Source organism: Lampetra fluviatilis, chromosome 33, assembly GCF_964198595.1.
Source record: "Lampetra fluviatilis chromosome 33, kcLamFluv1.1, whole genome shotgun sequence".
NCBI classification, from domain to species: domain Eukaryota; kingdom Metazoa; phylum Chordata; class Hyperoartia; order Petromyzontiformes; family Petromyzontidae; genus Lampetra; species Lampetra fluviatilis.
In genome coordinates, this window is record NC_136307.1 from 11,000,221 (window position 1) to 11,025,384 (window position 25,164).

Below are 25,164 nucleotides of genomic sequence, written 5' to 3' on the forward strand. Positions count from 1 at the left end.
CGCGAGGGAAAGTTGAGGGAGACGGCCATTTTGTTGTGGGAAGTGGAGCGCGGGGAGAACGCGCCGCCGCCTCCGTCCTCCTCCTCCGCCTCTTCATCTTTTCTCACCGTCAACAAGAAAAAACACTCGTATTGTCGCTACTGCAAGCGCCGTTACTACCAAGGTAACGCTTTTTATACCTACTCGTGTTGCGGTGAGAGAGAAAAAAAAGGATTTTTTCCACGTTTATATCAGATCACGATTTTTTTTGTGAGGTAAAAAAAATCCCCTCGCCACAAGCGGCGACGGTGGGTAGCCGTCGCCTGTAAAGATTAACAACACGAGCGGAACCCTGTGACCACACAAGCAACAGGGGAAGCAACAACAGGCGAAGCAGAAAGCAACAACAGCGAGGGAAGCAGCAGCAGCCGTCGCCGCCGCAGCTGTAACGGGACCTATAGCCGGGTCCCTTTATCGCCTATGTGTGTCGCTTGTGCTTCGACTACTATTGTCAGTCGTGTAAAAGTCATTGTTCTGTTGGTATTTTAGTGTTAGCGCGGCTAATTATTGCTACGACTGCTATTGATTGATTGATTCGACGTTGCCGACGCCCGTACAGAACGTGGTTGGGGGGGGGCTTCTGCCGGGTGCGTGGCGGCGTGGTTTGTTTGTGGTGGTGGTTGTTGTGGTTGTGGCCACGATTCTCTTGTTTTGATCCCAGCGGTTGTTGCCTTGCTGTTCGCAGTGGTTGTGTTCTCTCTGGTGTGGTGGTGGTGTGTTTGTGATGGGTGTTGTGATGATCTTTAGGTTGTGTCGGAATGGTTGCGTCATTGGTTGTGGCGGTTGTTGCTCTACTTGTGGTTGTAAGTGGCTTTGTCGTGCTACTTGTGATGTCGCAGTTGTGTCGTGGTGTTGCGATGGTTGTGTCGTGGTGATAGTGGTTTGTGGTGGTGGTGGTAATAGTGTCGTGGTTGTGTTGTGGTTGTAGCGGTTGTGTCGTGGTGATTCTAATGGTGAGTCGTGGTAGTTTCTTTGGTGTGTTGTGTTTTTAATGGTTCGAACATGGTGGTTCTGTTGTGGTCGTGTTTAGGTTTGTCATTGTGGTACTGATGGTTTTGTCGTGGTTGCCATCTAGGTGTGTCGTCTTACGGTAGTCTTATCTTATGGTTTTGATGGTTGTGACACGGTGGTTACGTCGTGGCTGTGTCGTTTTGTGTGTTCTTGAGCCCCAATATGGTTGTGGTTATTGTGCCATTTGTTGTAATAGTTGACGTGTTGGTGTGTTGTGGTTGTTGTCATGGTAGTTGTCTTGGTGGTTGTGTTGGTCTTGGATGGACTGTTTTTTTTGCTCCTGGTTTGGTGTTTTGTGATAACGGATGTGGTTGGTGGTGGATGGGATGTTGTGATGGTTATGGTGAATGTCAGTGATTTTTGTTGTTGTTGAGGTGGTTGTGTCTTCATCTCGGTTGTAATGTGGTTATTATCAGTGGCGTGGTTGACATGGGCTCTGGTGGATGGAATTAAATGGGGGGGGCACTGTCCAATCGCCAATGTGGTCCAGCCCGGCGCCTGGGCCACATTGGTCCGTGGGGACCGGCGCAGTTTCACTGCCTGCACTCCCTCCGTGAGAGCTGCGCCATTGGGTTGTGTTCGTTATGGTTGTTGTGCAGGGGTCTTTTTCCTCTCCCAAGGTTTCGTGTTCCGTCACCGCTCTGAACCCTCACACACGTGATTGGTTTCTGCACCGTGCAGTGGCCTGTTCTGGGCGTGCACGTGTCGTGCGTGTGTGCACGTGTGTGCACAAGAGAACGATTTGTGTGCACTACGTGTGTGACACCGTGCGTGGTGTGTAACTAGTGTGTATTTTGGTGTATGCCTGAATGCATGTCGTATGTGTAAATGCATTGCATTTCTTGCGTGTCAGTGCATCTCTTGTGTGCGTGTAAGTGCATGTGATTTATGTAATTGCAAGTGTCCCTTTTTTGAGTCTTGCGTGTTTTAGCTAGTGGTGTGAGCCATTGCAGGTGGTGTATGCGCAAGTGTACGTGTCAATGCGTGGGTCTTGTATCCGAGTGCTCGAGGCTGTGTAAATGCATGCATGTGTTTGCGAAAGTGTGTAACGTTGCATGTCATCCACACGTGTGTTGTACGTGCAAGTCTGTGGGTGTGTGGGTTGTGTGCGTGAGTACACGGTGTTGCATTTGAATGCACGGTGCCTCGAGTGTGAAGCTGGTCCACAATCAATGCTGCGGGCTCGCAACCCTCCCCCCCCCCTGGACAATGCACTGCAGCGTTCACATTTCTCGCGCAAATAAAAACCAGGCGACACAATTTAGGGCGCCGTCGGTTTGCGCTGCTCTAATTACGTCACTGTGTAACGTTAAAGACACCGCTTTGCCTGCTCCAAATCGCGCAGTCTGTTGGCGAGGGGATACGTGAGGCAGGACCGCCGACCTGAGCTTCACGTTGCAACACAGCTTTTATATCGCATGCTTTGGTGAGATTTCGATTTTCAGCAATTTAAACAAAATTAGGAGGTCAAAAAGTTACAATGTGTTGCAGTCGCTTTACACGTAGCGTTGATGATGTTGGTTAAACCTCTTCACGCAAGAAAGTGAAAAAATTGTTGTTACAAAGTTCTCGTTTTGAGCGTAGATAATTGTTTTTACGAATTCTATTTCACAGGTTGTTGTGGATAAGTGATTATTATGTGGAGCGTTCAGCTCCTGGTATGTGTGCTGTTGAGCTGGGGTTTCCTTCAATCTGGGAAGTCAAGTCTAGTGTTGCCGTGGGCATGGCAGACGGCTTATATTCTGATGTCTCGTGCAGCATTTCCTTGAGTACGTACAGTTTTAGACATTTGTGTCGCGTTAGCTCGGTGACATGCCATGCTGAGGCCCTCTGTAAAATACAGGTTGGTCGTATGTTTTCCCCATGGTATTACCTAACGCTGAGAATTTTTTTTTTATGGCGGACACTTTTTTTTATTCCACAGTGTTGAGATGCGGTTGCATTTAGACGCCGTATAAATCCAAATTGTATTCCGCTGTAAATAAGATGGCATGCCACCTCAGGCGGCATTGACATAATTATGGTTATTTCTCTGCATATGCAGTAGGTTATTGCGAACGTGTGTGGCTGTTATTATATTTTTTTACAACGGTTAGTGACTATGTAGGCCATCCGGCCAGGCTCTGGAAAAATAACATGACCCTTCACCGGCGATGTTTTAACATTGCGAAATATCACGTGCAAGTATTGAGAAATCGTTTTTAAATATGGGAAATGAAAGCTGGTGGTTTGGCAGTGCCTATTGTTGGTTGGTTTAGTTATTTCTCCCTGAATTGAAATGCACGGCGTTATTGGTACCTCTGAACATTGTACATGCAGGAATATTACTCAGTTTCTCAGAATAGACTTCCGATATGGGAGACTAGGCGTTACAGTTTGTATCGATAAGTAACGTGGCCTCGTTTGTAATGGCAGTGAAATTAATTACATTGGAAATTGATTCACATCTTTTATCATACATTTTAACATCGAGCACTGACTGTGGCTCGACATTGTGGTTTAAAAACAGCAGCTGTTAATGTCACTGGTAAGACTTGTGTGGTAGACAACAGTATGAACATCCTTATGAATGGATTTCAACGGCACATGTATTAGCTAGCCAAAAATGTATTTACTTCCAATTTCTATCCACCGTACTTGCTTGCCTTGTTACAAGTGGGTGTGTGGTTAAAAAATGCTCGGGTTGGACTATCAGCATAAATAATTTATCCTCGTCAGAGGATCATTCTAATGCTTTGTAGTGTTCAGACAAAATGTAACAGTGCAGTGTATAAGGATGCCTTACAAGCTGGGACTGAGTCTGCAGTATATGACTGGAGTATGGGTAGCAGTGCTTCTCAAAGCCCTTACTCATCGTTACGAATTCTATGTCTACAGCAGTTTCACAAAACACTGCACTCTTTTAATTTCAAACTGCTGTACTGGAAATACTTTCTTGAAAGCAATCTTGTTTAATTTAGTGATTTCCTCTGTTATTTCATCTACCTTTTATATCAGAGTTTTGACTGTTTTTGTGCATATTGTCCTTCACACCGTGAATAACAGTACGTGTGTTGGCTTTATTTTTTTTGTGAAATATTTTTTTTGCCTTGTGGAATATTATGGCCAACCGTGATTTAATTTTCACTGTAATTTGCAACGTTATTTTACTTTAATCATGTTACGTTGTATGTTCTGAATGCACTGCTGTGCAGTATTAATAAACGTGAAATATTTCAATTGGGTTGTATAAGATTTAGTTGCTGGATCCATTTAATCAACAATGGGGCCTATGTTACTGCAAAATTGTGAGTGCTAGGGTTTTATTCAGCAGCTTGGTCGATTGTTGCTGAAGGGTTACAAGCATGTACACTTACAGGCGTTTGTCAGTCCACTGCCGAATGAGGGCTCCCTGCACCCTTCTGGTCGTTTGGGTTACGTGACCATATATCACCACTGTATTCAGTGCAAGTTGATGAATGCGTGAAGCATAGACTTGGGGGCAGTGGTACAGTACAACAGAATGCACCGTTCTCAATCCTGTAGCCCACAACACAACATGTGCACATCATGTGTCTGTTTTTTTTTATAACAAACAACATGTGCACATCATGTGTTGTGTTTTTTTATAATTACGTCATGGAGTAGATACTTGAACAGTTTTGTGTTATATTGTTATTTTAAACTCTTAATTAATGTGAGACCCCTGGTTGGCACTACTGGATTGGTCCGTGATTCTTGCCACAAGGACAAAACAACTCTTGTGATCAACCAAGAACTCGCCGACTTGGGGAACCGCTATCCCTATTGTTACATACGGTATATTCAGATGAACTTCATGAGGACTTGGTAAAAGGAAAAATTATCATTTGTAAAATAAAACAAATAATAGATCACGACGTTTCGATCACCACACAAGCAATCGTCTTCAGGTGGGAGACGATTGCTTGTGTGGCGATCGAAACGTGATCTATTATTTTTTCTACCTACGTGACGTTTCCGAAAGAACCAAAGAGTGGATTCCTGCAGTCACGAAAGCTTCAAATCAAGATTAAAATAGAACAAGTTCGTGCAAATTAAATATGCATTATGTTAATATGCTCAATCTGAATTCCACTTATCTCACTGTACTGTACTTAAAATTCTACTCGGAGCTCCATTTTTCAGAACACTGGTGCATTGTGTTTTTTTCTGTAATGGATGGATAATGGATGTTGCCCATAATTAATGGTCTTTGTTAAAAGTATGTGGTGCACAATAACAATTTTGTAATTTCCTGTGATTTTCAAGGCGGTTAAAAGGGCCCAGTTTTGAAAGAAATCAATGGTATTCACTTCGGCACCCATTCCATTTTAGAGTGCGTTGATCGAATCTTGAAAGGATTTCCAATAGCCTACCTGCCTTATTTTTCTTTCCGATTGTTCAGGCATCGGTGTTGTCCAGCGACGGACGCAGGGTGCCACAAATTGTGGTAATCAAGTCGTGACAGTTTCCGACTTTCCATATGCAAGTCGACATGAGGCAGAGCATTCACTATCTTAACAAATCAGTAAATACTCCCTTAATTCCCTTTTCATAAAACATGTTGCAAACCCGTGAAGAAAAAACATTGCATGGAAATTGCTTCCTCCATATTATTGTTAAGTGCAGTACTTGTTACGCTGTCACTGTGCGCCTCTCCCAGAAATGCATCACACAGTTAGGCAGCTCCACAGGCACGAATTTGACAAAGGGTAATGAAAGATTTTGGTGAGAGTAAGGGCAGTCCCTGTAAGTGTCAGCGTTGCGCTTTTAATGGCTGGAGATATGTCACGAATTGCTGTGGTGTTGTGGGCGGCAACTGTGGTGTGACAGTAAGTAGGTTTGAAGTATGAGGACTTGTCTGCAACCCTGCCTTGCGTCAATAGGTATACAATGATATCTGCACCGCATCTTAAAAAGGTGGTGCCCATTTTTCTCATTCACATAGGGAATTTTTTTTAATGGCTTGAAATCCCAATACGGTTCTTATCACACCACAAATTACCCAGCAGCATTTCATTTACTGGAACTACTACCGCAAGTCACACAAATATTATTTTAATACTTCATGAAATGTAAACGTAGGGTATTTTCATTTCCATTAAAGAGTGTGCTTAATAGGTTTTCATTAAAATGCACAGTCACTAATATTGTATGGTTTCAGTATTTATATCCCGGCTGACGTTGAATGATTGCGGGAGAGTGTAATTTGTATCTGCTGACATTAAATGCTCATGTCATGTGTTTTTATAACATTCAAATGTATTTGATGCTGTATTAAACAAAATTGTTTGGTATATGTTTACAATATCCTGTGTTTGTTTATGTCTGTGTGAAGAATCACAAAGGTATAGTGCTGTGAACCATAACAAAGTTAACTCATTGTGACATGCCTTTGAAAATATGAAAATAACATTTGGGGGGAAAATCCACTGGGCAATTATTATTGCTAACGAGTACCCTGCGACAGTTTGACACTTCAAATTTCTCAGAATCAAAAACTAAAATTGCATTTGATTCTCTTTCGACCTTGGATTTTAACTGGTATATCTATACTTTAATGGATTTAATGTGATTACAACTTTCCTGTCGATGGTAACATAATCACACCTGATAATGTGTACTTAAAATGTGAAAATAAGTACACTAATGTCATTTGTAACTAATATTAAGATGCGATTCAGAAAAAAACTTTTTGCAGATCTCGCTGAAGCGTATTCATTTCTAACGCGAGTTCGCTTTATCATTAACAGGGGTGAAAAGGACGAATGACATGGAGGTTCTTCACATGCTCCTGCGAATCATGAAGAGGACGATAACGAAAACTTGAAACATTTCAGAAGCTCGTGTGGGGTACACTGCTGCTATGGCTATGCGCCCTTGAGTTGTGCTGACACTTGCACGCGCTCTGCCAGGAGGGGTGGGTCTACGCTTCAGCCTCTCGGGAGAGGATGTGAAAGTGGCAATGGCGAAGAACAAAGAGTCCCGCACGTTCAACATCAGTGTCGTAGGGCTTTCAGGAACTGAGAAGGAAAAGGGGGCCACAGGTATTGGGAAGTCCTGCTTGTGCAATAGATTTGTTCGTCCAAGGGCCGACGATTACTTTGAGGTACATACGTCTTTAATCAGTCAGAGTGATTTTGGTGGGCGCGTTGTAAATAACGACCAGTTCCTCTACTGGGGAGAAGTCCGAAGAATTGATGAAGGCTGCGAGTATATCTTTCGGGTAGTTGAACAAACTGAATTCATCGACGATGCCACATTTCAGCCTCATCGCAGTACCAATTTGCAACCGTACAGCAAGAGATCTGTAGCAATAAAGCTTAGTTCGGCTGAGAAACTAATGTACATATGCACAGACCAGCTTGGAATTGAGCAAGATTTCGAACAAAAACAAATGCCTGATGGAAAGCTTGCAGTGGATGGATTTCTCCTGTGCTGCGATGTTACTCTTGTACAGAACAGGCCTCTGGATGATCAGCTGGAGTTCATAAGTAACTTGTACAAACAGCTATCTAAGACGAAAAAACCAGTGGTTCTGGTCGCCACAAAGTGTGACGTCATGGTGGAGCAGTTCCTGCGGGAGTTGCAAGCATACTTGTCCAAGGCCAAGATCAACACTCCGGTGATAGAAACATCCGCACATGAAAATGTTAATGTGGAGCTGGCATTCATTGCTTTGGCCCAAATGATTGACAAATCTCGAGGAAAGCCTAAGATAATTCCTTTCGCAGAGGCTTCACGGCAGCAACGAGATATCCTGGATGTCGTCACTGACAAGTACACTAAGCTCCTTACGCGTGCAGTGAAGGATTTTCATGCAGAGTGGCATACAGAGTCCAATAAAATAAAGGACAGCAAAGATTACCAGGACTTTGTCTATCTACGGGGTGAGAAGCAGGCAAGGGAGCTGTTCAGAAGGCACTTAAGGAAACTGAAGGATGATTTTGTATGTCGGAAAAAGCTGGATTATCTCACTTCTCTTCTCAAGGCATTGGAAATTATTTTGCCAGATTTAGATGAAATTGAACACATGAGCTGGGAACACATCCAGGAGCTCCTGTTCCACAAGCAAGACTTTGATTCTTTCTTTATTGTCCTTCAGGAAGAAGCCTGGCAGGATAGTGATCACATTGAAAATCCCAATGATCAAAGGATTCCATTTGATTTTCTCCAGTTGAGCGATGCAGAACTCGTCTCGCAAGAGCACTTGAAGAGGCTGAAGATCCTGAGGTGGAAAGCTGACATGAAAGTGAGGTTCAAAAAGGCACTGGAGTGGAATAACCAAGTGACACCTGGGAAAGCCTGGGAAGATGTCCACATTTTTCTCTTGGATGAAGAATCCTTCCAGCAGCTTTCAGATCAGGAAAAGTTGGAGATCTATAGTCGCCACCAACAGGACATCATTGAGAAGGCAAAGGAAGAGTTTCAAGAAATGCTTTTGGAGTACTCTGATCTGTTTGTGGATCTAGACCTAAATGCGACGCCAAGTAAAGAAAAGATGACAGAGATCAACCGAGAGCTGAAAGACGAACCGAGATTCAAGGCACTGCAACGTCTGGAAGCTGAGAGACAGGCCTTGCTGCTGAAACACATTGGTTTTATTTACCACCCGACCATTGATACTTGTCTGAGCGGCCAGAACTGCATGGACATTCAGATTCAGCAAAATTTGGCCAACCGTGCATCCCAGTGTACCAATCGCTCCAGGTCCACGTATATGTCTGACAGTGTTAACACAGACAAACTGAACATAGTTTTGTTGGGTTGCGATGGTCTTGCTCATGAATTGGCAAATGAAATCATGGCACAGTCAACAGACAATGAGTATGCTTTGGATGGAAAAATGTACGAGCTTGAATTGAGACCTATCGAAGAGAATGCAAGGCTCTCGGCCAACCCTTTTCAGACATCTAGCTCGAAACCTCACGGATGCTTCTGTGTCTTTAATTCAATCGAAACACTCCAATACATTGAAGAAAACCTTGACAGCTCTACAGGCTTTCACTACAGTGACAGGAGAGACAAGACGTCCTATTTGCCCATCGCTTTGATATTGGCACATGAAAAGAAGTATTCCAGCATGGTATTGGCAACACTGAGGCTGCAAGGTAAACACATAGCTAATAAAATGCAGTGTCATTTCGTCGATGTTCCGTCAGACACATACCCATATCGCAAATTTCACGAGTTGCAAATAAAGCAAGCACTGCGTGAATTGCTCGAGGCAAAAAAATGTAGGCCCTCAGTCGTCAGCCCAGCACCATCCCTGAAAGAGTTGCCAGAAGTTGATTTGCGAATAATGATGTGTGTAATGTGCGGTGATTCATTCAGCGTAGACTTGGTCTTGACACCATTTTTGGAATCTCAATTCTGTACAATTGGGAAAATTGGGCACAGCTGCACACTGGTTCTGGAAGTATTTTTGGGCTCGCACAAGCGACGGGTGGAGATCGCACCAATCTCGTACCACTCTGCAATGATGCGAAGGGATGAAATGGTGCATGGCTACATCCTTGTGTACTCTGCAAAGAGGAAGGCATCCATAGCGATGCTGCGTGCTTTTCTGTCTGGCGTTCCCGATGTTCTGCCAATACACATCCTTGCTGTGACCGATACTGATTGTGATTTCTTCACTGATGAAATCAGCAAAGACCTACTGATGGAGGGAGAGCAGATCGCCAGTGACATCGGTGCAAAATTCAAGACCACATCACGGTTCTACAAGCAGACGGAAATGTTCACTGCCTACTTCCGCGAAGTTTATGAGCAGAAGCTGCATATCGAAGAGTCTATGTCCCTGTGGGAGACAGGGGATGAATCTTTGCCACAGTCTGCTGGAGTAGAACTTCAAGGATTCAATTCTAACAGCCAGGCACCTGATGACAGTGAGCCACCTCCACCGTACAGCCCAGCAAACAATGAAAAACAGCCATTCCCTCTGAACATGAGCGATATGTTTCAGTTTTCAGCTGCTGAAAAAGAATTTAGCGGTGGAATCGCAACTGTACCACCTTACGGCTCTCCACTGTGCAGTCACGATTACCTGACGGATCGAAGCTACAAAATAGGCCCTCCAGTCTTGCCAAAGCCTGTCCTTCCCCCCAGACCAGATCCAGAGCTTTTGAAAAGAATGGAGACGTTGCGATTTGGAGGAGAATCGATCAGGAAGTCATTGCGACAAACGCCAAGTGAAAGTGACCCAGGTGACTACGCTGATCCCCTGGATGCCATCAGCAGGTTCAGAAATCTCGAAGAAAACATCTACTCGGTTCCCCAAGACAGCAAACAAGGGAAAATAATTAGGATCAGAGGGCGGCCAGTCTACCAAGTGTCAACGAGCATTCCGGAGGGGAGTGTGGATAATGGTTTGGATGCCAGCACACTGGAATACAGGACTGTCAGTGTTCAGGCGCGGAAGCCTGTGCCGTACAAGCACAGGTCGGAGAGACTGAAGCCTCGCCGCACAGCGCCACCAGAACTGTTGGCCACCGGGTCACCATCCGAAGGGAGCGATGAGGAGGTGCAGAACTTCTTTCCTTCACTGAGCAGAAGAAAACGCAAGCCGAGAATGAGTGACTCTGACCTGGACAAGCCGTCTGCAGATCAGGAGGATCGCAAGAAAAAGAAGAGTCTGCTGAGAAAATCAAAGGTAATTGCATCATAATTATAATAATTTTCAGCCGTTTTGGCAGTCCACTGACGGACGAAGACCTTCCCACGCCATGTTGATTGTGATGGTTCGACTGTATAATAACCATGCTGGTTAGTGAGAGTTGGTGAAGTGAGGGTGCCCAGAACTGGTGCAGATATATCAGTCGCTACTGATGTTAGCCGAGACCAGGAATCTAACTCAGATTGTCAGGCTTTTAAATGTGCAGTACGCAGAACTGATATACTCCTGCCTGCACCCCATGGTTACATCTCACTATCAAGAAATGCACAAGTCATTTCACCTTGTACATTTCCTAACATAATAATTTTACATGCTTCAGTGCACCACATCCTGTCAGCTCAACTGCTTGCTTTTTTGCCCAACTCTGCAGCCTTTGTGCAGCTGCACATTCTGTGGTTTTACCGTCCCTTGTTTCTCCCATATCCACCCACTTCCTGGCCTGCCCTGCTTGCTAACCCCTGCCTGCAGCATTTAAGTGAGGGTTATTCTAAAATCATGTCATATTTAATTTTAATGGCTAAAGGAATGCCATTTTAGCAAACTAATTGACTTGAACTTTCACCTTCGAATGCTGATGTTGACATGCAAATAGCCATGCAGCTTCAGTGTTAAGCGTGAGCTTATTTAACGTCATTTTTAAATAATTTGTTCGTTTTATATTAAAATGCAAAGCCGTTATTTAAAAAGATCACATGTAAAATTGTGCACATTTTGGGTACATCTTTATTGTCAGTGATAATTTAGTTATACATTCTCATTAAATAGGATGGATTCAGTGTACAATTTAGAGAATATTGTTCATGCTTGAAAAGGGGAGACAGGATTGATAAAAAGATGGAAATTAAGGTTTGTGTTTTGTGATAAATCTGCATATATTATATTACTTGGAGATTACAGTAGAATGTGTGCTTAATTGAGCGCTGTAGTTTGTTTACATCAGTTTCACATACTCATTATGATCTGATTTAATAAATAAATGCAGGTATTGAGGCACTAACAGGACATTATTAATTTTGACAGATATTAATTGTGTTTGGGAATTTTAATCGCTTTGGCTTAATTGCATCTTAAAAGAAGAGATTTGTTGTAATAAAAATGTTGAAATGTTTAAAAGAGATCAAATTTGCTTAACATTATATAAGTAATAAAAAAATATCTGATGAATTCTGTAATTTCCATTTAACATATGCATACTCCATTAAGATGGTTTACATTTGTAAATGTCAATCAAATGAATGCATGTCTTGTCAGCCTAAATTTATGGGTAAATTACTGAAGACTCGGGCTTTAAATTCCTATAAATGATTCCCATTTATATGAATTTAAACCCACCACTAAAGTAAGGTTGCCCCTTATAATGTGTCCCTTATTGCCCTCTTTACATTGCCATCATGACAGGTATGGTTCTTCTGTAGATGTGCACATGCAGAATGTGCAGACCAGTGCTGAGCACAGCATATTTTCTCTCGCCTTGAAATCCTAGGCTCTCATGTGCCTCTTGTCACCTGACAAAACGACAATGGGAAGTGCATATAAGAAGCTAATATAAGCACCCAGTCTCTCAATAGCAGATGTAATTTTATTTTTATATTGAAGGTTGTTAGGATTATTTTGTGGCAGAGTGCAATGCGGGAACAATGCACACCGGCTTAAATCACAGGATTCAGCTTGTGGCATACAGGGCTATAATTGCTTTGCTTGCAATGTTTGGCTGCATTTTTATTTATTATAATTGTTGCTTACTGACAGTCACCTTTTCTTCATTCTACTATTAAAATCAAAAGATTTCCCATTTAGCCTACATCGGCTGTTTAGGCAAGTGGTGATGCATGAGGTGGTGGTATGGCCAGCACCACACCCGACCCACCTTTGCCATGCCCGGCTGCCTTTGGCACCCTAGTGCTGACTTTTACACACTACTCCATGGACTTATTTAAGGCTTAACCAACCTAGGGGTGGCCCAGAACTGATTTAGATATTTACCCCTCATTGGCTGTAGCCAGGAATGCGCTAAACATTACGCCACTGCACTACACTGTACATGGAGCACGCACATTCACACGTCGCTACAGATTGTCGTGATTTAAACACAATGCCAAGTGGAGTAAATTGTTCCCTTGCTGTGTTTTGTCTTTCCTTGTTGCTGTCGCATCTTTAGTACCGGAAGCAGGAGGTGAAGAAGGAGAGCGTGTACTTTGGATTGCCCTTGGTCGAGGTGGTGCAGTCGCCTGATAACCCCATTCCGTTATTCGTGGAAAAATGTGTGCTCTACCTTGAGTCTTGCGGTTAGTTCTCACCACACACTCCAGAGGTCACGTTTCTTTACATTTCTGCAGAAGGATTGTGGTCTGACTTTTTATTTTTCGAGTGTGACGATGATTTAATGTGCATTTATATTACCGTTTGGTATACATGAGTATATTGGCATCTGTTTTTGGAATCGTGGTCAAACTGAAAGAATAACAGTTTCATATCCTGCGTTGTTGGTATCTGATGCATTTTAAGTTGAGAGAGAAAATGGCAGCCCAGGGCATGTAATGCTTGGCTTAGCACACATAGTTTAGTTTGAATAGCAAGCCTCTGCAGGCTTTGACACAAGGAAATTACTTTTTATGAGCAAAATCCTGCTAACGTAAAGCCAGCAGTACATTAATAGACAATGGAAATCTGACTTTAAACATTTAAATCACCTTTAAAACTTTGCAATTATGGCAGGGAAAGCTGTTAACTTTTATGAAATTACAGATATAGCGATGTGCTCAGCCCATTTTAAAAGAAGCGTATTTTTATGCTGTATTAGTTATATGAAACCCATTTATATGGAGAAATATTTTCATGATTGGTAAAGTTGTAATAATTGCATCAGTACATGGGGTTTATTTAGATGCAATAATGTGTTTGAAGGATATTGTATTTTGGTCTCTAGCTAGTGATCGGTATATGGCAATTCATTCTATACGTGTCTGGAAATATTTGGGCAACACAGTCCTAACATTATCCCTTATCTAAATTCTCACTCGTGGTAATTACTGTTTAGAGTTTAAGAAGCATTTCTCCTGTAGTAAACTCTATCCAGAATTAAACTCATATTTTGAAAATTAAATTTTGGCTTCATGCATTATTGATCATGTTTGGTGCTCAAGTAGTTGCCTACTAGTTTCCTTGTCTTGCGGGTGGCCATCCACATGGTTATATTTTATTCACTTCTGCATCTGGTATTGCACTCATCCTCTTTGTATTTTGGGCCAGCTTCTCAATTTTTTATATTTGGTTATTTTGTTCATTCTTCCTTGTGCTGGTAGCTGAGTTTACACTCAAATCAGTGGCTACACAGGGTGTTCTGGGCAGGAAGTTGCACATAGTTCTGTGAAAATTTGCAGCTTTGAGATGGGTTTGTTTAAGTGTAGTGTTTGCTCGGACAATGCTAATCAGTTGCTGCATTATAAATGCTAGTGACTTAAATGCGTCTCAAAATCCGGGAGTTTTTTTTCAGGATAATGTACATTGCCGCGAGAAGAATGTTGATATTCTCATTCAGTTATTTAATAGCGTGTCAAGATTCTAAAATATATTTTACATTAATAGTAAATATAAAAAATATGAGGAATGTGAGAATACAAATTTAAGGACATGCTTTCTCCCAGTGAATTTAAGAATTATGGTTATTCAGTTACAGGAACAAGGAGTGCCACAGTCATTTGTAACATAATTGACTAACTATAATCTGCCTTGTGTTAAAATATAAGTGCACATTTTAATTATGATCTCCTTTCGACTGTTCTGATTGTTGTGTTAAAATTAACAGGTGGAAATAATGTTAATAGTAACGCTTCACACACCCAAAAGCACTTCCAATGTTTATTGCACATTTTTATTTCAGTTTAAGAGCTAATTTTAGTTTTTTCATTTGGGTTTGCTTATAAACAACTCAATGTTTCATAGCTGCCAAAAAAGTATAAAAAATTTGAGGTGACACCTTTCCCCAGGGCGCATACTGATGCAAGGCCCATGTAGAGTTTATCATTTGCCTCGAACAGCTTGAAACCGTGCCACTTCTGCAACAGCTTAACCCTGTTCCTGTAATGCGAGACGGTTCTAGCCAGGGGATTTTTTTAAAGGTACCACAGAATGATGATAAGCTCGTTTTAATGACTACATCTACAACAGATTTCCTATAGGTATTTGTTTTTTTTAAATCCCAAACCTTGTGGAAAAGGGGCCAGTAGTGTCATAGGAAGGAAGTCTGTGCAACAGGGCTCTGCTAGATCCTGTGAATGGATTGTGAGATCGCTGCTGGTGCTGTACCCCGATTGCCAGCCTGTAGAGCACAAGGCAAACATATCCAGGCAGCTTAGTGCAGTATGCTATTTGTCTGGTGCACTTCTGTTGTCTTGGGTAGTGTTTCGTGAATCTATTTTTGCTGTGCATTCTTGACCCTAGGCATTCATCTCTGATGTTTGGGCAGCGTAATGTTGGTGTTGTGAGCCTCCCAAGCATCCAATAAGCGCATGATCTATTTCTCCTTATACGTGCAGTGCTTAGTTTGATTTGTAGGGATTTTATTTATTGGCAAGTCAGTACTTTTTTACCATACCAATATGAGTGGTATTCTTATAATGGAATTCATTCTGTCATGACCTGAAGGGGCTTGTTTGAATAAGGAGAGGACATTTTAGATCTGTTTGGTTATATTGTTAAATAAACTGCCATGGCTGTAAATGCTGGGTTAACAATCACAGAGCTCTGAATTTCATCAAAAAGATGTAATTTATATTTGGGTGCAGAATAAAATGCCCTTTGAACATCACATTACATAATGCAGAATACGTGAACTGGCTTCAGTTGTGAATGATTTGACAATAAATCAGAGCCTTCAAAAAAAGGATCATATTTCTTTGTCAGTTTAACCGGTAGGCTCAATTAAATATTGAATTTCACCATATAAAACTATGAAGCCACAAGTATTGAATGCATGCAAAAAGCTGCTTTAGTGTGTAACCACCACTTCCCAGAAATAAGGCAAATGTGGCTTACAGCCAGGAACATCAGATTTGTCACTGACAATGTAGGGAAGGCACACCAGGTCATTCTAAATGGAATAGACATACTTTTAAATGCTTGCTCTTGTGCAACTGGTTGGCCTGGATTTGTATGGTGGTCATGCAGCTATAAGTCAAGATAATTTTTCTATAAATAAAAGTTGTGCAGAGCAAAACATTATTTTAAAGAAAGGGCTGCTTTTGCATTTTGCATGTTTTTCTATACTCTTGCTATTGCCAAGATAAAATAATTATAGTGATACTGCATATTAGCTTAGTATTGTATTTGTGAAATATGCATGTATTCATTGACAAAACATAATAATATACAGTCCTTTATCACAATCCACTTGTTGATGAAGGTCTCCTCCACACCGTGCCAGTCATAGGAGTTGCTTGACCATACTTCACCCAATGGTCATTGTGGGTTGGTGAAAGGGAGTCCAAGACCGATTGCAATATCACTTGTCACCGATGTTAACCATGGACAGGGGTTGGCAATCTGCGGCTCTGAAGCCAAACGCAGCTCTTTGCGGGCTGCCTCGTGACGTAATGTATGTAGGATGTGTTCACATGCATTGGGGCTCTTGAAATATTGAGTTCCGTACCTAATGCTAAAAAAAATGCTGCTCTTATTTTGGTTGTTGACCCCTGGCCTTTGCCAAGAATTGAACTTGAGGATCACGGGTTCATTTCACAGCCCACTAAATGGTTGCGTTATTTGAGCCACCTCTCCCCCCTCCACCCTCCTATGTATTCTTTAATGAAGTGACGTGATAATGTTTTTGTTTTGATATTTTCAGCTTGTTTTAACATCATTATTTTGATGTTGACTGACTGCAGGGATTACAACGGAAGGCCTCTACCGGGTTAGTGGCAATAAAACAGAGCAAGACAGCCTGCAGAAGCAGTTTGAGTGTGGTATGTGCCGATTGTTTGTCTTTTATAAAAGCCCAGCATTCCGTTTGTTTGTTCGTCAACTAAATTATAAGAGCCTTTCAGAAGGTCTAAATCAAAACGTTCTAGAAAGTGGACCCCCCAAAGTTTGGGTTTAAAAAGTTGATCCAACAGGTTTCCCAAAAATTGTCGACCCCCCCCCCCCCATATTTTTTTTTTGTAGTCATATTAAGCCTACACACCCTACATACAATAGTAGTATCTGCACACATTGAGGGGGGGGGGAAGAAGAGGACATCAGCGGGGGCGACGGGTGAGGCGCTAAGCGCCAAGAAGGCCTCGACAGGAGCTAAAATAAGGTGGTCATTGGCTGCCGAAATTCGAGTTTGTGAAAATGCCATTCTCCCCCCGGTAGAAAGCTTTGTGGTTACTGCCCTCTACTGTTCATAGATTGTCAACATTGTTATATTCTTGGCAGATAATAATGGCATGATATTTGTTTCTGTTTGATTTCTTATATTAAATAAGGTTGAATATATTGTCAAAAATCTAAGCTGTAAGTAATCAAATTCAGTGACAAATAGCATGCCAATTAGCTGCACTGGGTCTGCACCTGGTTTATCAGAGCAATCGATCCCACAGACTACTATCCAACCAGAACTGAACATGTATAATACTCCTGGAAATTGTATATGTTGTTCAGTGGGAACAACCAGTTGAAAATCAACAACATTGAAATGCGGCTTGTTTATGTATGTTTCATATTTGAACATGTTTATAATACCTGTTGATTTGGTAATTTAATGTTGCCAATAATTAACATATTAAATTAAATAAGTTTCTAAAATGTATTGTCAGGAATCAAACATAGCAACAAATGTCGTGGCATAGATATTGCAAAACTAGAATGTGTTTTGTTGTCGTAATCTGATCCTGTTTGTTTTAATTTGAAAGTAAAATTTAAAAAATTTGGGAAATTGTACCGAATGTAAATGGTGTGCATGTTATATTAAGGAATTATGCTGTGTCAAGGTGGCCGATATACCTCAGAGTTAGCAATGTTGAGAGCTTGAGTTTGATTCCATGCAGCCATCCTTGATTAACCTGGGTTCTCAAAAGTAGAGAGTTGGTGCTCTCGACCCAGTCACCAATGATTGCACAAAAAAACACCACGTGAAAGTGATATTTATTTGGTTAAAAATAAATGGAATCCCTGTCATGTGACGAACATTACTCTGGCAGGGTCGGGGGAGGGAAACATACTGCTTGCTCCCTGTTGTGGACCAGAAGTCACTTAAAGGGAATTGAGAGGTAGCTCTGGTGTAGCCGTTTCTGTGGGCCGTTCTGTAACGCGGAGGATTGCACTGCTTAGCGAGAGATCTGAATGGATATTTATATTGATGCTGATTGCACGGTGCGATAGAATTCCGTTTTTAAAAGGGATGCTGACTAGTATCAATATTGTGTTGCAACGTTGCAGTTTGGGCTGCGAGTGTGCATTTCCCCGGATGTCGATATTGCTTTTGGGTTTCCCTTTCAGATCACGGCATCAGCTACGAGGCGATGGATGTGAATGTGAACACTGTGGCTGGGTCCCTCAAGATCTTCTTTGCTGAGCTGCCAGACCCTCTGCTGCCGTATGATATCCATCAGGATCTCATGGAGGCTATCAGTATGTTTCCGTTATTCTATTTCAAGTTGCATTCATGTTTCTGTCATTCTACATATACATGTCCAGCCCTCTGTTTACTGACTCATGGACGAGAGCCTCTGCACACTTGAGTTGTGGGGGTTGTTTGACCCTACTTCACCATGCTGGTCAGTACGTGTTGGTGAAGGTGGCGGGGGGGGGGGGACATATATGTGGGGGCACAGTAAAACCATCGGTTTTCCTGTAATTGCCTCTGCAGCCCCACAGTATACAGTCTCTATTATGCAAGGTTGTCACTCATCCAAGCACTATCCAGGCTCGCCTTGACTGAGATTCTGAGATCTGGAGATGATTGGGCAATATCGCGTTCTTGGAAGGTGCCATGAAAGACAACCGCAATATTCAATACTTTGAGCCTTACCTAAATAATGGGGTTAGGTACACAACAATCAAAAATTGACACATCACAATTGAAATAAGTACCGTACTGAATGCCAAATAAACTATAAACAAATGAATATAAATAAACATGTAAAAACCGTTGATACAAAAATAATTTCTAGACAATAAATAGTGGTACAAATACTGAATAAATACTGCACTTACCGATGATGATCCAAAGCAGAGTGTGGTTGTGAGTGTTTGTCCGCAAGGGGGAAGCGATAGTGCTACTAACCCGGCGACCCGAGTTCGATCTCGCTCATGGACAACACCAGTGACGATTACCTAAACTGGTCATTGTCCTCCCTTAGGTCGACTCGGCCTTTCATGGTTACCTGGCACGATATGTAACTGTTGCTACTAGGGAGACAAAGGCGACCGGGCCTGGTGCTGGCCACCCACCCCCTCATGTGCCGCCCTTCATATGTGCTGGCTAACAGCACTTCCCCCCAACAGTTTTGTTAAGGCTATATGTGGGATCTTTGTCTTTGTTTGTGAGATCCTTGCACGGCAAAGGTTGAGGTGCCACTGACTGCCTCGCATCCCTCGCCCGTCCTGAACCACTGTATCAGCCAATGATACACTACTTCTGAGCATAGTATACCCGCGAAAGGCCAAAACTAACCTCCCGCGATAGCTAAATTGGGATACAAAGAGGTTTCCCACGACAGGTCGAAACCGCGAACGATAAACCCGCGATGTTCAAGAGTAAGGGTGTCCTGTATTAAAACAATTAAACGTTTTCATAATGACGTGTATATATTTTGTATTAAAAGTGTAAAATGTTAATTGAACATTAGATAGATACCTTTTTAACATTCATGTAAAAAAATGCTTGTTAATATCATTGTGAAATCCTACACTAACTAGAAAATATTTTGTACGTTTTAACAATGACGTTGGATTTTACATAGATAAAATAGACAATTTATATTGGGATAAATTATTTAATGCATGAACTCTATTGTATTTGTGCGCAGATATTCCAGACAAGACAGGAAGACTGCTTGCCCTACGAGGAAAACTAAAGAAACTGCCACACGTCAACCACGAAGTCTTCAAATACATCATCACTCACCTGCACAAGTAATACAGCTGTTTGTGTTTGCGCTATATTAGTGGGTTTCTAACCTTTCTGGAACAGTGAACCGGTCAATCGTCAAATGTTTCATATGGACCACCATGCACCAATAACATTTTTCGAAATTGAAACTACTCCAGAAGTGCTGAAAATATGCCCATTAAAACACCGTAAAACGATTTAGCTTGCTTTGATTGGCTGTAAAGGAGTTGTGTAATTGACATTTAATAAAATATAGCATCGTGGAAAAATCATCGTATATGGGGACAGTACTGTGGACCGTATCCCATGGCCTTGAGGATCACCAGTGGCCCACGGATCACAAATAGTGAACTGCTGCGATAAATGATGAGAAAAACAAAACTAAACACATTCACTAAAAACACTGCCTTCAAAGGAAAAATATATAATGGGTGATGTTTTGGGCAATGAGCCTTAATAGCACAATTGAAAGGCGCTTCTTTTGAAGTTTACATTGTTATTAATGCAGTTCTATTGACAAATATTTGTTTTGTTACGTGTGCTTGTTGTGCCAATGCAGCATCACCAAATAATATGCTCTAGATGATACATAACTCAAAATAATGAATCGCATAATTGTGGGGAATATGAATAACAAATGTTATTTTTACATGCCTCCATGTATAAAACCATTTGTACAACCTATTAGCTGCAAAATTTGAGCACCATTGTTTCAAGACGAATACACTGGGCCAGTTTCAACATACATTGTCTCGTCAAACTATTTAAGCTATTTAAACTATTTTATTTGACCAGCTAAGGCCCACTGAGCTATATAGCGCTTTTTCAGAAGGGACCTTGCCACAAAAGATTGCTCAACGAAGTGGCTTATCACGTGGAAATGTATACCAGCCAAATACTCAACGTATGTTTCTAAATATGGAGGGCAAAACCGGAGGACCAGGAGAACATGCAAACTTCAAATATGCAGGCGTCAGGCGAGGAGGCTAACATATCTCCACCGCGAGATGTTAGGCTTGCTTGAATCAATGAGCTGCCGATCTTACAGGCAAGCACCTTCGATGCTATGGGATCCTAGTTCGACACAATTATATCATGCGTAACTTTAAATAATCAGTGTTTTGGAGAATTTAAAGAGCTAAATAAATAAGCAGACAACATGTCTCCTTAACATATCCATCTCCACGTAAAAATTATATTTGCTACGCGACCCCTCAGTTGCACGACTTTACACATGAAGGAGACATTGCTAATTAATGTTATTTATTTTCTCCACGACGATGTTATTGACTATTTTGAGCTATGTGTCAAATAGTGCCTTGAGTACTTTGTATAAAGGCGTTTTATAAATGTAATTTATTATTACTATTGTGAACAATGTTTTTATGTGAAGACATGGTGAAGAAGGCATTGCCTTGTTATTTATCTTGCTCTCTATAATACATCTCACTAAATGCTTTTTTTGTTAACTGTGTTGTGTTCCACCTTCAACAAGTATCGCATCTTCTCCCATTGCAGGGTGAGCCAGTACAGCTCCGAAAACTACATGACCAGCGAGAATCTGTCGATCTGCTTTTGGCCCACGCTCATGCGGCCAGACTTCCAAACGGTGGATGCCCTCACGGCCACCAGAGTCAACAAGCTCATCATCGAGACCTTCATCCACCAGTGCCCCTTCTTTTTCTACAACCAGGACGAAGTGGTGGATGGGCCCATGTCTACTCCCGGCTCGCCGGCCGTCGTGGCCTCGGCCCATCCCGCGGGAAGCACCGAATCGCACTCCGAGCCTCCAGACGAATGAGCCGGTGGCGTTAACGTGTGTAGCAGGGTCGTTCCCCATCCCCCCCCCCCTTTTAGCCAGGGAGAGAGGCGGCACGCCAGCTCGGTCCCCACACGACGCTGCAACTCTCCTCCTCTCTGTCTGCTGCTTCCCTAGTTGCTTAAAGGCCTTGTGGAGTGAGGCGGCCAGTTTTGTTTGCTTTGATCTTGTCTTGGCGTTATCACATTGCCTCCTCGAAAAGGTGTGGCCACTAGCTTCGTTGCTGTGTCGAGCGCGAGCTGCGCTGTGCAGGCCGTTGCCAATGAGGTTGCATGAAAAACACACCGAGGTGCCCGGTCTTGCACAGTGCCGCAACTGAAGTTGTAGATAAGAGTAACACAGGCTTACAATAGCTGCTGCTGTATATTAAACTACAGTATAATCCAGGAACAGCAAAATGATGTCCGTTCTCACAATATCGTATGATGTAGACATATTCCCTTAAGATACAAGTTTAAATTGAATTGCCATTAAGTGCATAGGATAATGCTGTTTTGTGTGCGTGTTGACTGATTTAAGTATTTTCAATATGTTTACCAAGGTCCTGGATAGATTTGTTGTCGTCTTGGAAGAACTTTAGGAAGCGTGGACTGTGTGTTTTCAAGGGTTGTTGTAAGTCTGGCGGTATGTGCGTTTCCTTTAAAAAGAAAACAGCAGGGTGGGCCATGATGACTGCCCGTTTCGCTTGTTCTGCTGCCTTTAACATCTTAACCTGGTACATGTATATGCTGTCAGGTGAATAAGAAACTTTGCACTGCTTCGCAGAAATTGTGGCTATGTAGGTTCCTTATTTTGTTTTTCTAAAGAATATTCTTCGGAAGTTGTCAGTGCTGCATGTTTTTGATGAACGGTTTGAAAAAGAATCATGTCGGCATCTGTTTGCAAAGTGATTTAACATCGAAAAAATATGATCAGTATTGTATTTCAAGCAGACTTGAAGAGAACAAACATTGGAAATAGTCAAATGTGGGTAATTATGACACGTGGTTGATGTTAAACCAGTAAGCCTTGTAAACTTAAGTGTTAAAGCAGCACAAAAACGAATTGGTTGTCCTTTGCAGGGGAACGCTGCATAAAGCAATCGGGGTTGTAGGCTTCATTTTGTCTTGAAGGGCACATTTGAATATTGACAATTTTGTCTAAGACGTTGCATAATGTTCATTGCATGAACGTATTTGGAAAAAAAGCACTCTTTTTGGAACGCCATTCCACACTAGCAGCATTATATGCTAATTGTATTAAAGTTACATTTTGTACACTAACAGTGCGATTTGGAAATATGGTAATATTAAACTAATTCTCTCCCCCCTTTAAAAGTACTTGCAAACATTTGTAAATATAAGTTGGACAAAACTGGACTAATCTTGACCAAACTCCAGCTTGCTTTTTCTTAATCTCATGCATTGATAACACGTGTCGGGTGCCATTTTTTAAAAATTAAATTTCACTCGAAGTTAGTTAATTTTGCGTACGTTTTTTTAACATTGCAAACCGTCTTTGTGTTTTAGTGAACAAACGGTCACGTTACATTTCAGAAGGCTTCTCCACAAAGTAGGAAGTATGCAGCAAGTGTGTGGGAAGTCAACTTTGTAAAAGCCCGCGCCGCTACCTCTTGGAATCGGAAGGAAGGGCCAGCCACGGTGAAGAGTGCGGCCTTCTAGAAGCCGAGGACGTGGAGCCTGCCCTCACTCTTCCATGGAAGTTTGCACGTTGATAAAAAGGCTAATGCATAGTTGAAACTTATTTTTGAAGTAGCACTTTGTTGTTTCAGTTGTGGCAGTCGACAACTTTGAACGCATGTAACCCTAAAGAAAATGTCAAGCACATCATGAAGTACTCGCACATATCAGTAAAGTAAAACGTACAAAGCAAAAAAATATTACTCCACATTACACTGACAGTTGTGCTAGTAGGCCCTCACTTAAAGTGTGCATGCCTTAACAGTAAAAACAAATAACTAATAAGCGTAATTTATGGTTCAAAAATACTGTTTAAACTCTGCGCCAGTTTATGTAACCTTGGACTGACCATTAGATTCATGGCTACTCTTCATTCAAGTGGACTGTGGTAAAAGGTCTTAAGACAATAACCTCGGAATATGTAATGCTGCTTTACAGCCGTGTCTTTCAATGAAGGTAACGCCTCTTGATTAACCGTGATTCCAAGAGGATGGTATGGATTTGTGTTTTATTTCCAAGGTTGCATTTTTGGCACGAACAGAGTCCATACAGGCAAATGCTATTTATTCCACACCCAACTTTCACTGCCAGGTTTTATTCTGTTGGTGATAAAAGGGGAAATGTTTGTCCCCAAATGATTATTTTCCATACATGCGTGGTTTAATTACTCATTTTATACTGCCATTATGATGATACACGAGTGGTTTGAGAAATCCGTGTACGGGTTTCATGTGGACTTAAAACCCGAGATTCGATAAATTGGCCACGATGAATCCAACTTTGCTGCTCGAGTACACAGTACACGTGTGATTTGCGCTGCATGCCACATTAGTCCTTCACGGTGCAAGCCAAGTTACTGCTACAAAAGTGTGCATTTGGTACCAGAGTTCCGAAACAAACATCTTTTTTTACCAGTATTAAATAATGCAGCGTAATTTATTGCATTTAATCCTATAGGAATGTGTACATATTGTACAAAAAAATCTCTGGAGCATGTTCAAAAATGCTTTTGTATTCGGTGTACATTTCTTGAAATCAATGGCTACAAAATGTCTTAAGTACCCTTTTGTCAGATGTAGTCTTGCTTATTTGCACAATAATTTGTTGTTTAGTTTGACTTAGTGATGCTTATTAGTGCCTGTAAAACCTAACCCTTAATTTATAGGAAGAGTTTTCCTGTGGCCAAAATGAAATATTGTTGACTTGAGACGATAGTGAGCAGTAGACTTGGGACATGCCTTGTTTTGGATGCTGTATTTTGTACACTGTTTACAGAAATCGTTTTTGAAGCGTCATGTTCGATTTTTTTGTACAACCTTGGTCCATGCACAATTCTACGTTTTCTCTTTCTCTCGCTCCACATTGTAACTGAAGTGTGTCGTACTCGTGTCGTTGAAATACACTCCTGCGAAACGTGTCCCACTCCTATTTATTTGCCTGCATGGACTCATTCTGAACTGTCGCAACCAAGGTGGGAAATCTGCCAATCTGCCAATCGCTGCAACATGTCCAAGGCATGGCTGGCGTGGGAAAGGATTGATCCGCTTGCCTCGACGCAACTGCTCTCTACCCTGTGTTCATGTCACCTATTCTAACCACTACACCTATTCTGTGTAGAAATTGAGAACTTGTTAATTGTTGAATTTCGCAATGTATAATATTAAATGAATAAATTTTACTGTCTTGGATTACGCTGTGCCGTTTTTTTTACGGATAAATATTCAACTCCAATTACAGTGAATCTTCCTCATGGCGGTGCGGAAATGGACTGCATCCCAAAGGAATGGCTGTGGAAGACGTGGAGTGATGAGATTAGTTTGTGGGCAGTGTTAGGTGGTTTATTGCATCA

At 41.8% G+C, this 25,164-nt stretch overlaps 1 protein-coding gene across 1 annotated transcript; it reads left to right on the forward strand.

The window, feature by feature from the left end:
- Positions 1-25,003, forward strand: ARHGAP5 (Rho GTPase activating protein 5). The gene is made up of 7 exons (XM_078872108.1): positions 1-163; positions 6,804-10,702; positions 12,885-13,011; positions 16,609-16,686; positions 18,203-18,334; positions 19,735-19,840; positions 21,336-25,003. The coding sequence occupies exons 2-7, from the start codon at positions 7,016-7,018 to the stop codon at positions 21,616-21,618; spliced, it is 4,413 nt and encodes a 1,470-aa protein (XP_078728234.1). The 5' UTR covers positions 1-163; positions 6,804-7,015; the 3' UTR covers positions 21,619-25,003.
- Positions 25,004-25,164: the final 161 nt, after the last annotated feature.